General features: G+C 36.8%; 1 protein-coding gene and 1 long non-coding RNA gene across 2 annotated transcripts in view; one reads left to right on the forward strand and one right to left on the reverse strand.

Annotated features, from left to right (window-relative positions):
• LOC127530169 (uncharacterized) overlaps positions 1-16,727 on the reverse strand; it is a 251,310-nt gene that overhangs the window by 139,301 nt on the left and 95,282 nt on the right. The window lies entirely within an intron of this gene.
• Positions 1-16,727, forward strand: part of ace (angiotensin I converting enzyme (peptidyl-dipeptidase A) 1) — a 64,135-nt gene that overhangs the window by 7,006 nt on the left and 40,402 nt on the right. The window contains exons 2-4 of the mRNA XM_028820012.2: positions 596-763; positions 13,380-13,470; positions 16,283-16,426. Of these exons, the coding sequence (XP_028675845.1) occupies positions 596-763; positions 13,380-13,470; positions 16,283-16,426 (403 nt within the window). The remainder of the gene's footprint in view (positions 1-595; positions 764-13,379; positions 13,471-16,282; positions 16,427-16,727) is intronic.

Raw genomic sequence — 16,727 nt, forward strand, 5'->3', positions numbered from 1 at the left:
GGTTATGCCTTCATCCATAATGTCCTTCCATTACAGCCACCCAGACAAGTAATCGCCTCCCATCCCTGTCGGGATGCCAGTCCACTATTTAAGGCAATAACACTGTAAAAATAGGCCACGTGCTGTAACAATTTAAGGAGCTATAGCATACACTAGCAACAACAGGTAAACAATGTAAAATATCAGGATTCCATGGTCTGTTAAAAACAGCTGTGTCACCCATGCCATGCCTCAGACAACACTTTAGGCTGCATTACAGCTGTAAAATTATGCTACTAATGTTTTAAACAAGCTCCACCATTCATGGTTCAGTGTTTGAATCTTTTGGGTCTTCGGTTTCCATAGTCTACTCTCTTTATGTCTCCTTTGCCATGTTATTTGACCAGGGTTTGACCATTTAACTTGTTAAATATTAGTGTAAAAGAAATGGTGAAAATTAATTAAATAAAACAAACATATATAATTTTAAAAAATACTGTGAAATCTTAGGTTATTATGTAACATTTTAGGGTAAGATTAAGAACTATCAATATTACAAACAACAGATGAATAAAAGATGAATACTTAAACTAAACTTCTCTTTTGGTTGCTACAGATAGACGCATCTTCAGATGAACAGAACTTCACGGAAATATGGGGGAAGAAAGCAAAAGAGCTTTTTGATGATATTCGAGACACTTTTACAGACGAACAACTTAAGAAGATAATAAGCAAAATTCGAATTCTGGGACCTGCAAACCTGCCCGAAGATAAGCGTAAAGAAGTAAGATTGCATAAGATCCAACCATGCTTATCTATAGTACAATGAACATCAACAAAAACTCACTATATAGACACATGCGCACATTTTGTTTGAATATACTTTTGACAACTTCTGCAAAGGCAGGTCAAGTATGGAAGAATATTTTACACAAAATTACATACATAAAAAATGAGTAAATAAATAGTGACACCACAGGCAATATAAATACACCTTGAATCAAAAAGTGTCATTTTCACACATCAAAGAGGATGGGCTCTTACAAGTTATAATTAGTGAACTATTGGTATAGGGGGTTCTCACAGTCACACTTCTGCACATTCCAATGACCCACAGGAAACCCAAGGCAAGCAAATAGCATGCTCTAACTGTGCATGTCTATGACAGACACAAGTGCAAGGAAAATCTGCCCAGAATTACTGCATGAAGCAGCTACTTTAATTCAAGAAACCCAGAAATCATCATCAGAAGTCTGCATCTGATGTGTCTGCATGTAAATTCATGTTGCGTACAGAGTTACTGAAATAAACAAAGGTATCATTAAATATATACAAAAGTAAGCAACAAAATCAAATTTCATGACACATTTAATGTTTTAATTTAAATATGATGAAACTTTACTATACATTTATTTATTTGCATATATATTTATTTTGTCTGTAATATTTCTCCGTAGTCACTTGACATACTCAGGATCATCTTTTATATATATATATATATATGTATAAAGTTTAAATATTTCTATACTTTGGCACACTATAAAACCATGGTACCAAAATTACTTTCTAAAAAAGAAAAAAACAAAACTTGTTAACCACGCAACATTTAATTGTCCATTCATTAACCTCCCGATGACTGGAACAAAATGACTTTTTAATCACAATAAACAGAATATCATTTTATACCAATAGGAGTTATTTACAAAAATTAAGTAATGTTTTTTTACATATTTCATATTTTAGGATTAATATCTTACTGTACTATTACTCTCTCTCTGTTAACACCTGCTTTCTTGTGTATCAGGACAGTAGGCTTCTTGGCAATGATTTCTATAGAGATGTCAAGTTCAGGTTGTTGATTCATTTCTACTTTATTTTATTTGGCATTTATCACCTCTTTTTGGTTGTTGTTTTTCTGTATTCACAGACACAATCAACTGTAATCTCTGTCTCCTCATATTCTTCCTTTAATTTGCTGGGTTTACAAAATTTATTGCACAAATTTTCCCATACATAATGTATCAAATGCAGCTTTTCCACTAATATTTGGAATGACCAGAAACCAGAAGCGGACTGATATCCTGATTCCAGATTGAAAATAGCTAAAGGAAGCATCAGTTATACATTGATGATATCTTGTCTTGTATATAAACGTCTATGCATGGAAGTGTGTGTGTCTGTCCGGCCCAAAAGTAAGAGGTGGAGTCGGGGTAAGGGCTCCACCTCCGAGAATATGCAAGCGAGGCCAGCACGTTGTCAAAACGAAACCTCCGGAGAAAGTCACTCGATCAGCCGCTAATACAGAATCGAGGCGAGCACATCGGCAGAATGGTATCCCTTTTACTTTTCCTCCCGCCTCTAATACAGAAGCGAGGGGAGCATGCTTGTCAAATATAAATGGTAATTCACAGCCATATGGAAGAGAGAGAGGAGAGGTTAGGAGCACACACTGATACAGCGCATTGCCGTACCCACCACATGACAAACTAACTCGGGATCCCAGATTAGGACCTGAGTACAGCCATGCAACGGGTGACACCTCAGAACCACAGTAGTTCAGATGGAACAGAGTGAGTTTTTTTATGGTGGCTGGAGTGCCAATTCTGAAACGAACCCCCAGGTTTTTTCCCTACAGGTTGAAGGGCCTACATACAGGGCTGGAGGCAGATTAACGTCATACCCAGGAAGGAGCAATTGCAGGTTAAGGGCCTTGCTCAAGGGCCCAACAAAGTATAGTCACTTTTTGCATTTACAGGATTTGATCTGGCAATCTTTCAATTGCCAGTGTAGAGCCCTAGCCTTACAGCCACAACTCCGCAAGGATATGGAAGATACGGAGGAAAATATTACATTATATATTTGTTCAGTGCTTTGTGTACATCACCATGGTCTTGATGAACACATTCTTAGGATCACAGACAGACAGACAGACAGATAGATAGACAGATACTTTATAAATCCCAAGGGGAAATTCAGATACTCCAGCAGCAGCATATTGATAAAAAACATTAATTTAAAGAGTGATAAAAATGCAGGTATAGCAGACAATAATTTTGTATAATGTTAACGTTTACCCTCATTTCTCCCCACCCAAAGCGAGTAGGGGGGCACAGCCCCCTAGCATAAATAAATATATATGTGTGAGTGACATTCAAAATATATCTGCACCTTTTTTTTTTTTTTTAACTTTATTTATTAAGAATTTCAAAAACAAATTACATCACTTTAAAGACAGTCACCTTCGTTTGCGATGCAATTTTCCAATCATTGTACCAACTTTTAAATGCCCAAATACTACTCCTCCTGCCTCCACTATTTCCAACGAAAATATTAAAATGCGGAAACTTTTTGAACACCCCTGTATAATATACAATGTATATATTATTTATATATTTATTATATTATATATTTATTATATTATATATATATATTATATATATCTATAATAATAAAAGGCAAAGCCCTCACTGACTGACTGACTGACTCACTGACTCACTCATCACTAATTCTCCAACTTCCCGTGTAGGTGGAAGGCTGAAATTTGGCAGGCTCATTCCTTACAGCTTACTTACAAAAGTTAGGCAGGTTTCATTTCGAAATTCAAAGCGTAATGGTCATAACTGGAACATATTTTTTGTCCATACACTGTAATGGAGGAGGCGGAGTCACGTATCGCGTCATCACGCCTCCTACGTAATCACGTGAACTAAAAACAAGGAAGACATTTACAGCACGAGTCGCACGCGGGAACGAAGGTAAATGACGTTAATTTTTGACTGTCTTTTAATACTGTGTAAGCATACATATTAACACATGTGCAATTAAACGTGTGCATTTACGGGGTGATTTCTCAGGCTTAAAAGCTCACCTTTTATCAAACGCGGGAACAAAGGTAACTGACGTTGTTCACCGTCTTTTAATACTGTGTAACCATACATATTAACACATGTCCAATTAAACGTGTGCATTTACGGGGTGATTTCTCAGGCTTAAAAGCTCGCCTTTTACTAAAAAGGTAAATGCAAAACTATTTTCAATCAGTTTATTGAAACGCTCCCGTTAAGGATTGCAATAACATATTTGCGAGATAAAAGAACGAAGTGGGGGGAAATGGAGGAACAGCCGCAAACAGCGAAGAGCAAAAAATTAATTAAACAATTGAGAACGGAGCGAGTTAAGCATACAAGCATGTTCATAAGGGAAACAAAGCACGGTGTAAAACGTAACTTTAAATTAAGTTTATACAAACGCTCCCGCTGCGGATTGCAATAACGTATTCGCGAGATAAAAGTTTAATGAGAAGACACGACGTATAAACGAACCACACGCCGTGGCGCAACGTTAGGGGCAACAGTTTCAACCATTCTATGATCTGCTTCTCGCAACTGAAAGACGGCACATGGCGGATGTTAGCCGACTTGCTGACCGCAACGTTAGGGGCTTCAACTATGGCGCTGACGCCACATCTCAGTGCCAACACTTTGCAGACTCTACTTAAAAGACACGCCCTCCTCACTGGACACTTAAAAACACCAATCAAACTAACGATGACATCAAGTATTACCCAATCAAAAGTAGGAAAGGAGGCATCTTCATAAAATGCGTGTGGGATGATTTGCATGAGACGCTGCTTTAAAAAAAAAATGATAAAAAAAATACGGGATAAATCCCGTCCAGTATTGATTCAAAACGGGACGCGCAATTTCATTCTCAAACGCGGCACGATTCCGTATTTTAAAGGACGGGTGGCAACCCTACAGTGCCAGGTAACCACCCATACAATCAGATTGTGATTCAGACTAGGAATGCAATGAATGTAATTACCCCGATCTACATACAAGGCGAAAGTCTTGCAACATTCAAAGATGATGGTTTGGGATAAGTACACCATACAACATAAAAGAGCTTATGAAGCCTTGAACCGAAAAAAGCAAGATCTCAGAGATCGTAAAAAAAAAAAAATAGGAGGTAATGTCGTTTTACTCGCTGTACATTTTAGTCAAACATTACCAGTTATTCCACGAGGGAGACCAGCAGATGAACTCAACGCGTGTTTAAAATCCATGCTTCTCCCACGCTCGGTTATATGTCGCGTGTTCTCCGGTAGGTGCACCAAAAAATGTATACATTTAAGCATGTAATTGGCAAACAAAAAATGAGGTATACCCGAAGGCACTGCAGTAGTACTTAATGTAACTTTACTTCTTAAATGTTAATGTTTTACTGTTTAATAATTTATACGCTTCTTATATGTTGTTCAAATTCTTTTATCAAAATACCACTGACAGCGCAATGCACGATAACATGGAGTGAATACACCATACGCATCCGCCCACGGCTGCCCTGCTGTGCGCAGATAGGAGTTGATTCTACAATAAAATAAAATAAAGACAAAAAGAGTAAAACAATCATCACCCATAAAGCGGATAGTAGACGTGACGTACTATATGTGTACCACATTTCAAGTGTATAGGTGAAACGGTTTGCGAGCTACAGGTCATTTAAAATCCTGGACAGACACACAAATTGCCATGGTAGCAAATTACAGAAGAAGATTTTACTGTTTAATAATTTATATTTATATGAAATGTGCTTCTTATATATTACTTCATTTTCTCATATGATAATGATGTTAATGTTTATATTGATTTCTGTGTTATTAAAACTGCATGTATGTGTGTATATATATATATATATATATATATATATATACACTAGCAAAATACCCGCGCTTCGCAGCGGAGAAGTAGTGTGTTAAAGAGGTTATGAAAAAAAAAGGAAACATTTTAAAAATAACGTAACATGATTGTCAATGTAATTGTGTTGTCATTGTTATAACTGTTGCTGTCTTTTATATATATATATATATATATATATATATATATATATATATATATATATATATATGTATAATATGTGTATATATATATATATATATATATATGTGTATATATATATATATCTATATAATATATATATATAATATATGTGTATATGTATGTATATATATATATATGACAGCAACACAATTACATATATATATATTTGCAGCTGGAGATCCACAAAGGGAGAAAAATTAATCACATATCCTCCCTGTGTAGATAGCACTTTGAGTACTGAGAAAAGCGCTATATAAATTATTAAAGTAGTTTTATTCCTGAGCTTTCAACCCCTGCCAGGGGTCTTCATCAGAGGATAATGCGTAGACTTACAAGAATCAAAGGCAATATATAGCCACCTCCCCCACGTAATTATTTGCTAAGTCAGTGTGATCAGGAGGGGGGTGGGGGTATTGGGTGTAAAGTCTTGTTCCTTATTATTCTTCTTAAGTTTGCATATGCTGGATTTATGTCCAAGTGTCTGTTGATGGCGTTCTCATTTGATAGCCAAGATTTGGCCAGCTCTCTGGCACTTTTAGTACTGGCCTTTAATTTTACTCGTACATTGTCCCAGTTAAATGTATGTCCTGTTGATTTAGTATGCGTGTAGATCAGTGATCATGAGTCCTTTCTTCTGACAGCGTTGCAATGTTCCTGTATATGTGTTGCAATTCTTTTTGAAGTTTGTCCTATGTATACCGCTGAGCAAGAACAGCATGGAATGCTAGAAACTGCGTTTCGTGTTTCTGCTGTCAATTTGTTGTTTTTAGCATTAAAGAGGACCGTGCGCAAATTGTTCGTGGGCTTGTGTGCTATTCTGACACCTGACTTGGCCAGGATGCGAGCTGTACCTTCAGACACCTTGTGGCTATCAAATGAGAACGCCATCACCAGACACTTGGACATAAATCCAGCATATGCAAACTTAAGAAGAACATGTTCATAATAAATAAACTGTACACCCAATACCCCCCCCCCCCACCCCGATCACACTGACTTTGCCACCTCCCCCACCCCACACCACGTAATTTTTTTGCTATATATTGCCTTTGATTCTTATAAGTCTAAGCATTATCCTCTGATGAAGACCCCTGGCAGGGGTTGAAAGCTCAGGAATAAAACTACTTTATGATACGTGATTCATTCTTCTCCCTTTGTGGATCTCCAGCTGCAAATATGCAAACCGTATCACAGATCTTCTCTTCCATATATATACATACACACAGTCATATGAAAAAGTTTAGGAACCCCTCTTAATTCTTTGGATTTTGGCTGAGCTTTCAAAGTAGCAACTTCCTTTTAATATATGACATGCCTTATGGAAACAGTAGTGTTTCAGCAGTGACATTAAGTTTATTGGATTAACAGAAAATATGCAATATGCATCATAACAAAATTAGACAGGTGCATAAATTTGGCTGCCCCAACAGAGATATGACATCAATACTTAACTGAGCCTCCTTTTGGCCTCTAGACGCTGTCCTCCTATAGCCTTTGATGAGTGTCTGGATTCTGGATGGAGGTACTGTTGACCATTCTTCCATACAAAATCTCTCCAGTTTAGTTAAATGTGATGGCTGCCGAGCATGGACAGCCTGCTTCAAATCATCCCATAGATTTTCGAAGATATTCAAGTCAGGGGACTGTGACGACCTTTCCAGAACATTGTACTTTTCCCTCTGCATGAATGCCTTTGTAGATTTCGAACTGTGTTTTGGGTCATTGTCTCATTGGAATATCCAACCCCTGCGTACCTTCAACTTTGTGACTGATGCTTGAACATTATCCTGAAGAATTTGTTGATATTGGGTTGAATTCATCCGACCCTCGACTTTAACAAGGGCCCAAGTCCCTGAACTAGCCACACAGCATGATGGAACCTCCACCAAATTTGATAGCAGGTAGCAGGTGTTTTTCTTGGAATGCGGTGTTGTTCTTCCGCCATGCAAAGCGCTTTTTGTTCAGACCAAATAACTCCATTTTTGTCTCATCAGTCCAAAGCACTTTGTTCCAAAATGAATCTGGCTTGTCTAAATGAACATTTGCATACAACAAGCAACTCTGTTTGTGGCGTGAGTGCAGAAAGGGCTTCTTTCTCATCACCCTGCCATACAGATGTTCTTTGTGCAAATTGCACTGAATTGTAGAACGATGCACAGATACACCATCTGCAGCAAGATGTTCTTGCAGGTCTTTGGAGGTGATCTGTGGGTTGTATGTCACCATTCTCACAATCCTGTGCATATGCTGCTCCTGTATTTTTCTTGGCCTGCCTGACCTGAGTTTAACAGCAACTGTGCCTGTGGCCTTCCATTTCCTGATTCCATTCCTTACAGTTGAAACTGACAGTTTCGACCTCTGAGATAGCTTTTTGTAGCCTTCCCCTAAACAATGAGACTGAACAATCTTTGTTTTCAGATTTTTTGAGAGTTGCTTTGAGGATCCCATGCTGTCACTCTTCAGAGGAGAGTCAAAGGGAAGCACAACTTGCAATTGACCACCTTAAATACTTTTATATCTCATGATTGGACACACCTGTCTATGAAGTTCAAGGCTTAACAAGCCAATCCAACCAATTTGGTGTTGCAAGTAATCAGTATTGAGCAGTTACACGCATTCAAATCAGCAAAATAATAAGGGGACCAACATTTTTGCACAGCCAGTTTTTCACATTTGATTTAATTTCATACAACTAAATACTACTTCATTAAAAATCTTTGTTCGGAAAACACCCCAGTACTCAGATGTTCCTAGGAAATGAAAGACATATCACGGTTATCTTTTTTGTTGAAAGATGAGTAAATTATTATGCAGGCTGAGAGGGGTTCCCAAACTTTTTCATATGACTGTATATATATATATATATATATATATATCTATCTGGGGAAGGTTACAGAAAAATTTCTGCTGCTTTGAAGGTCCCAATGAGCACAGTGGCCTCCATCATCCGTAAGTGGAAGAAGTTCGAAACCACCAGGACTCTTCCTAGAGCTGGCCGGCCATCTAAACTGAGTGAACGGCGGAGAAGGGCCTTAGTCAGGGAGGTGACCAAGAACCCGATAGTCACTCTGTCAGAGCTTTACAGGTCCTCTGTGGAGAGAGGAGAACCTTCCAGAAGGACAACCATCTCTGCAGCAATCCACCAATCAGGCCTGTATGGTAGAGTGGCCAGACAGAAGCCACTCCTTAGCAAAAGGCACATGGCAGCCCGCCTGGAGTTTGCCAAAAGGCACCTGAAGGACTCTCAGACAATGAGAAAGAAAATTCTCTGGTCTGATGAGACAAAGACTGAACTCTTTGGTGTGAATGCCAGGCGTCACGTTTGGAGGAAACCAGGCACCGCTCATCACCAGGCCAATACCATCCCTACAGTGAAGCATGGTGGTGGCAGCAACATGCTGTGGGGATGTTTTTCAGCGGCAGGGACTGGGAGACTAGTCAGGATAAAGGGAAAGATGACCGCAGCAATGTACAGAGACATCCTGGATGAAAACCTGCTCCAGAGCACTCTTGACCTCAGACTGGGGAGACGGTTCATCTTTCAGCAGGACAACGACCCTAAGACAGGTGTGTGCCTTTCCAAATCATGTCCAATCAACTGAATTTATCACAGGTGGACTCCAATGAAGCTGCAGAAACATCTCAAGGATGATCAGGGGAAACAGGATGGATGCACCTGAGCTCAATTTTTAGCTTCATGGCAAAGGTTGTGAATACTTATGTACATGTGATTTCTCAGTTTTTGTATTTTTAATAAATTTGCAAAAACCTCAAGTAAACTTTTTTCACGTTGTCATTATGGGGTGTTGTGTGTAGAATTCTGAGGAAAAAAATGAATTTAATCCATTTTGGAGTAAGGCTGTAACATAACAAAATGTGGAAAAAGTGATGCGCTGTGAATACTTTCCGGATGCATTGTATATATATATATATATATATATATATATATATATATATATATATATATATATATATATATATATATATATAAATAAAGAGAGAGAGAGAGAGTAGATAAGACAATTTGTCATTTTCGATTTGTCCTGTGATCTCAATAATAACCCTACATTTCTGCTTGCATGAGTGAAAGTGTCCTGCAAACAGAACTGTTTTATGTTGTGTCCTGTGGGTTTCCCAGAATCAATGTGTTCCTCTTGGGCAATGGCCTCCATTAGCATTAGTGTGGCTACCAAGATCTCAATGAAAAATGCTTTGTCCATACTTGAGTGGGGCATATGTGATCATTTATTCTTAAAAACGTTACATAGGAGAAGATGCTTCACAAGAAACACACGATTTGCAAGCATGCTTGAAATAAAAATTAAACAAGTTGACAGACTATATGTTAGGGCTGTCAAACTCACATTTGAATTTTGTGTATATCTGAACAGCTATTACAATTTGCATATTCAGCTTGAAAATACTTCATACATATTATAAAACACCAAGATTTATTTCAGCTCTCCATTTTGTATTCTCATATGTAAACATATGTGTTGTGTTTTCTCACATCATTTTTTTGTTACTATAGCTGCTTTACTATTGTTATTAAAACAAACAGCCCTTTACCCAGTAGGAAAGGACCACCTTTTGACTTTCAACACAGCTGCATTAAGACTTGGCTCCATCCTTCCTTTAACTACAGGAACTGTCTGGAGTAACAACTCCCCCTTCCAGGTGGCAGCACCACTTGGCCACAGATTTATGCACAAACATAATCAAACAGAGCATAGAGAAACTTTGCTCTGTCAACACTTTCTTCCTGGTGTGCACAGCAGGACAACAAAAAATGTGATAGCAAATTCCCAAGCAAAATAATATCACATTTGTTTAAAAAAAAAAAAAAAAAAAGCAATATATTTGCGTACTGTGACCCGGTGCTGATAGCCATTGTCTTGAGGCACAGTTACCCAGTGCTTGATTATGTGTGCCACAGGACACCATTTAGCATGACTCAACACACAGCTCCATCACCAGCCATGGTGGGGTTTATTAACGACTCTAATATATCCCTATTCTGCACCAATTTATTTTTCCTTTCCTTTGGCTTTGGAAAGATTCATGGTGTGTTATTTTTTGTGTGTGCATTTTTATGCAAACTGAATCACTGCTTCTGTACTGAGATTTTTTTTGCCACAGTGCAAATTAATATTAAATACAGCCATACTTCTGTATCATTAAAAGCACAAAAACAGTGTTAATCAAATTTGCATCCAGTGCAGTGAACATCTGCCAAGTTCGGTTATTTGATGTTCAGCATAAAGAACCAAGTCGCACAAATTCACTGCATGTTCTAGCAATAAGCATTCCTTTGCATGCAACCCTGACATATTTACAGCTGCTATTTTCTTTCAAGTTGTTCAACATTTCAAATCAAAGCAACTGTACTTTAGTATGTTGTTGTGCAGTATTAATATGAAAACAGCACTGTACATTGAAAACTCTCAACCCAAAAATATATTACACTGGCAGATAAAAGCAGTAAAAACCTAGACAGAAAATAGCGCCTAGTGAAATCTGTAATTTCTCACATTTTTATGCAACATTTCACCTTGGAAACCATCCCAACAACTTTAATAGTAAAATACAGCCAGGTCCACAAATATTTGGACAGTGACTCAATCTTCATAATTTTGGGTCTGTACGCCACCACAATGGATTTGTAACAAAGCAATGAAGATGTGATTGAAGTATAGACTCTTAAATCCCTTGAATTAAAGCTAACAAAAATATTCTATGTGCCGTTTAGAAAAGACACACATTTTTATATATGGTCCCCCGATTTTCAGGGGCTCAAAAGTGTTTGGACAAACAAACAATCATAATGATCATTTTGAACATTTGGGTTAAATATCCTTTACAGACAATGACTGCCTGAAGTCTGGAACCCATGGGCATGTCCAAGTGCTGTGTTTCCACCCTAGTGATGTTTTGCCAGGTCTTTACTGCAGCTGTCTTGTTCGCTCGACTTTCTGCCTTCAGTTTTGTCTTCAACAAGTGAAATGCATGTGCAAATGGGTTGAGCTCAGTTAATTAACTTGGCCATTGAAGAATATTCCACTACTTTGCGTTGAAAAGCACTTAGTTTGCTTTCGCAGTATGTTTTGGCTGCTCCTACCTGACTTGTCAGTCAAATGTCCAAATGCTTTTGAGCCTTTGGAAATGGGGGAGGATATACAGAAAAATGGCTGTCATTCCTAAACTACTCATACGATATTTTTGGTAAAACTCTTAAAATAAAGCTGAAACTCTGCATTTCAATCACATAATGATTGCTTTATTTCAAACCCATTGTGATGGTATACAGAGCCAAAACTCTGAAAATTGTGTCACTTTCTGGACTGGACTTGATTGTACATCTTCCAAACAGGCAGATATACATTTTGTAAGTACTGTGTGTCATTCCTCTAATTTTAAATGTGCATTTCCAGGTGTAAACCGAATATAGGCCTACTTATATTATAAAGTGTAAAAGATTTTACCGATACTGTACTGTGCATTCAATCTTACTACCCAAAGGAAGCCCTGGTGACCTAAAGTATGGAGGAATATTCAGAACACAGTTAAAAAAATGAAATAAATAAAAGTACTGGGAATTGTGGAAATCAACAACTATAAGGAATGTGAGCATATATAATTAGAAGTGTCACTTTCATTCATCAAACATGAGAAGGTGGGCTCTAGCAAGTACTGATTTGTCATTGGTTAATCATCTTCACAGTGTTTTGTTTGACTTGGGAATCCTGTGTGTTGTGTAAGTAGGATAAGAGTACAAGAAAATGTTGTCCAGAATTCCTGTGAAAAGTGGGTACTTTAGTTCAAGAAACTCCAAATTCATCATTAGGAGTTTGCATCTGAAATGCCTGTTATAAATGTGGGATTTGGTAGTCAAAGGTTTCCGTCCACTTTACAGGGGATTCACCAATCAAAAAAAAAAAAAAAAAAAAAGTGCTAGCAATCTCAACTTTGACAGTAAAAGTAACAGTTTTCATTTCAGGGCTTATTTCATGTGATGTGCATTTCACCAAAATAAGAGATGAATTTCATTAAGATAAGCAACAAAAATATATAAGAAAAACAATGCACACAAAGGATATTGTGACTGTCGAATCACATTTTAAGACAGAACTGAAAAGAGGTCATAGAATTGAACATTAACCCAACATACAATAGTAAAAATTCAAGTTCTTCAAAGACAAATCAAACTGTGTGTGTAGTCACCACGCGTTTAAAGAGAATGGCCATAAACTGGCTTGTTCTTAATTTTAACCAGAGCACAACCATTTTAACTTCATAATATAATTTAAATAAACACACAAGATACAAAATAATTTATCAAATAACTTCAAAAATTCAAGAAAAAGGGAGATCAAAAACAACTGTCTCAGCTTTCCAGCTGTACAGACACCTAGAATTCAGAAGCATACCTTCAGTCCAATACCATACCTTAATTCAGTGTCACTGTGACAGCCAAGTTATAAGTGCAAAGTCAATTTCTCAAGTTTTTAAACTCTTTTTCAGTACAACACCATCCTGAGTGACATGGACCGCATTTACTCTACAGCTAAAGTGTACTTTCCTTGGGATAGCCAGAATTCTTCTCTTGAACCAGGTAAGGCAAAAATCAGTAAATGTAATCTTATTGAAACAGAAGAACTATGATGGTTATAACTAAATAAATACAGAACATGGATTGAGTTTTGTGAAGTCTACTGTATACTTCATTACCAGAAAAAAAAGTACAGTATATACAAGATATGGTATAGAAAACAAAAGTATTGAATCTCTGAAATATAAACTTCAAAACCAGACAACAAGCTCAAACAAAGCTACTCATTAACCCAGAAAATGTTATTTTTCATAGGAGAGTACAAAAACTGCCTAAAACATATTAGACACCACAAAAAAAATATCACTGGTAACAGGATAAACATTTGAGAGTGAACATTTATCTTTACGATCACTGCTAAAAGCTACAGTAGTTTCCTAATGAACTGGGAGTACAGGACAGAAATTTAAAGCACCCAGACTGATTACTACTAGCATGACGAAGGAAGATTTAAGAGCACACTTACAAATGAAGCAGGAAAATCTACTTAGCCGTGCCAATTTAAAAATCCTTGTAAACAAGTTAGTGAACTATAACAGAATTTCTAGCTATCTTTACGTATTTTCCATATAAACCAGGAAGTTAAGAAAATCTGAGATACAACAAACAGAAATATGTATGTTAGCAAAATATATTATTACATTACAAATCTGCTAAAATACAAATGATTTCTTCCATAAAAATTAGGAATTCTACTTCTGGAATGGTTTTAAAAATTCATTGGCATATGCATCTTTGCATGTGCTTTATTAGATGCACTCTTTTATCAAACATTTTAGTCCTGGAATCAGAAAACACTGTAGTTGCAAGATCCCATAAAGCAGATTAATGTTGCTTGATGGTTTGCTGCTAGGTAAAAATCTTATTAATGTAGTGCCCTACATTTCTCCTACACTATTCACAAGGAGACATATTAAAAAAAAATACTTAAAGAATCTTAAAGCAAACATTATCTGACTTAAACATGTAAGTGCTTGTCAGAATCTTACAAGACCATGCTAAGCAGTTGATTTGCCTGTCTGATTGTAGAAAGGGTACAGTTCAAGGTTATCATGTCCATTTTTCTCCGCAAGACATAGTTTATCATGCATGTAATGGATTTCTAGAAAGCGTGGTGTTCACTTAGTATGTTGCTGGTTGCAACCATACCAAAAACACCCTATAACTTAAAGTATGAAAACTACATGCATTTTGATCAATATTTGGACGACTGCAGTTTGCAGAAGTTACAAAATCATGAAAAGAAATTTTACTCAAGTAGACTATATCATCTGCAATATCAAGTACTATATGAAATTCTCAAGGGAGCAAAAATAAATTTTAAAAATGTGGCTTATACATCAATGCAAATAAATCAATTTACAATTTTGGGCTTTGTTTCTGAAAACTTGCTTATTTTATTACATACTGTAGACTTTTATATATTAATGTAATGGAAATTCTTAAAATCTATAGACATACAGTACCAAATCTTATTCAAATGACATGAGATTTGTCCTTATTCCCCATCTATAGACCAGAGAAAAATGTAATATTATGCATCATATAATCAATTTAAGATATTGAATTAATCCTTCTTTCTGTCCTTCCAGTAGAATAAATACCAAAAGTTAAAAAAATAAGAGTACATTATTGTTCATGCTGCTGCAATGTAAACAAACGAAACACTTGTCCACATGGCAACTGAAGAGTAAAACTGTGGCAATGCCAGCAACAACAAAGGAGGGCGGCTTTGGAACCATCTGGTGGGCAAGCCATAACTTTGACATTAGAAAGTTACATTATGGAACTCTCTTTAAATTACAATATCCATATGACGTATCATAACTTGTCACTCATCATGAATACATATTAAAAGTTAAAGAAACACTCAAATCATAAAGAACCTTGAGTCCAGAATAATTAGCTTTAAGCCAAGTTCAGTAACTGTATTCTTCTAGTAACAAATTCATTAGGTCAGTATTACCCAAATACTGTCATAATACAGCATGTTACAAAATATAAGGGGGGGGGGGTGGGGAGAGACACAAAGCACAAAATTTATAACAGGTTATAAATTCACATATTCTACAACTTTGTGATGGCCAATGTAATTTTCTACACTGTGGTGTGCTGGGCCAGTAACATCACTTCCAGACAGGCCCACCAAATCAACAAACTAATTAAAAGAGCAGGCTCAGCTATGGGATGTTCAGTGGACCCCCTAGAGGTAATAGAAAAGGAGTGAACACAAAACTGGGTGCCATTATGAACAATGCTACACATCCTCTCCCTGACACACTAATACGGAGGGCTTTCAGTCAACAAATTATTTAGCAGAAGTGTGTCAGGAAGAGTGACTGGAGTCCCTTTATACCAACAGCAATATGCTTGCATAATGTCTAACTGTGACTGTAACTGCCAAGTCAGTAGGTTCTTTTTGTTCCCTTTTTTCTTTAGTCATTCTGGTGTGTGTTCAGACCATTGTGTGCATGTGTGAGTGTAAATACAAGTTCATTTATTAATTTATTTAAGGATCTTTTGTAAGAAGCCAAATTTCCCTTGGAGACAAATGAAGTTCTATTTAACTAATATCTCAGTACTTTTAATCCAAAATCTGATTTGGTCAGTATTTCATCTCATACTGGCTATTTTCTGCCCCAACTTTCTATACATAAAGAACATATAGTTGGTCTTGTTTAGATTATAGTCGTCGTAACTGGACTACAGAATCATGTCTTCCTTAAATGGCTGCCACTCCTGCATAAATGAACTGCAAAATATAGCAATGTTTGTCTCAAGTCTTAATGGGTCTGCTTTTGATTTTTATCCATAGACATTGTGAACCTGATGGCCAATTCAACAAATTACAGAAGGTTACTATATGCCTGGGAAGGATGGCATAACCAGTCAGGGATGCCACTGAGACAAATGTATCCAAGGTTTGTGACTCTCAGCAACAACGCATCCAGAATGGATAGTAAGCATTCATTTAACTTTATGCCTAATATCATACTGAAGAAAGAGAATTGCCCATTCTTATATCCATTTTCTGAACTCAAAAAACAATTTCTTTGCTTTCCTTTGTCATTCATCCTATAAAAAAAAAATGATTAAAGCAAGTTAATGATATCTAAATCTATTTTTCCCATTGAAAAGTACACTGCTTTCATAATAAAACGTATAAGCAGCAGTTGCAATTTCTTGTTAGCTTCTTTGGTAAATTTTGTAATGATGATGCATCAGACAAATATCCCCCTGAAATACCACTCTAACAGTTT

Source organism: Erpetoichthys calabaricus, chromosome 14, assembly GCF_900747795.2.
Source record: "Erpetoichthys calabaricus chromosome 14, fErpCal1.3, whole genome shotgun sequence".
Classification (NCBI taxonomy): Eukaryota; Metazoa; Chordata; class Cladistia; order Polypteriformes; family Polypteridae; genus Erpetoichthys; species Erpetoichthys calabaricus.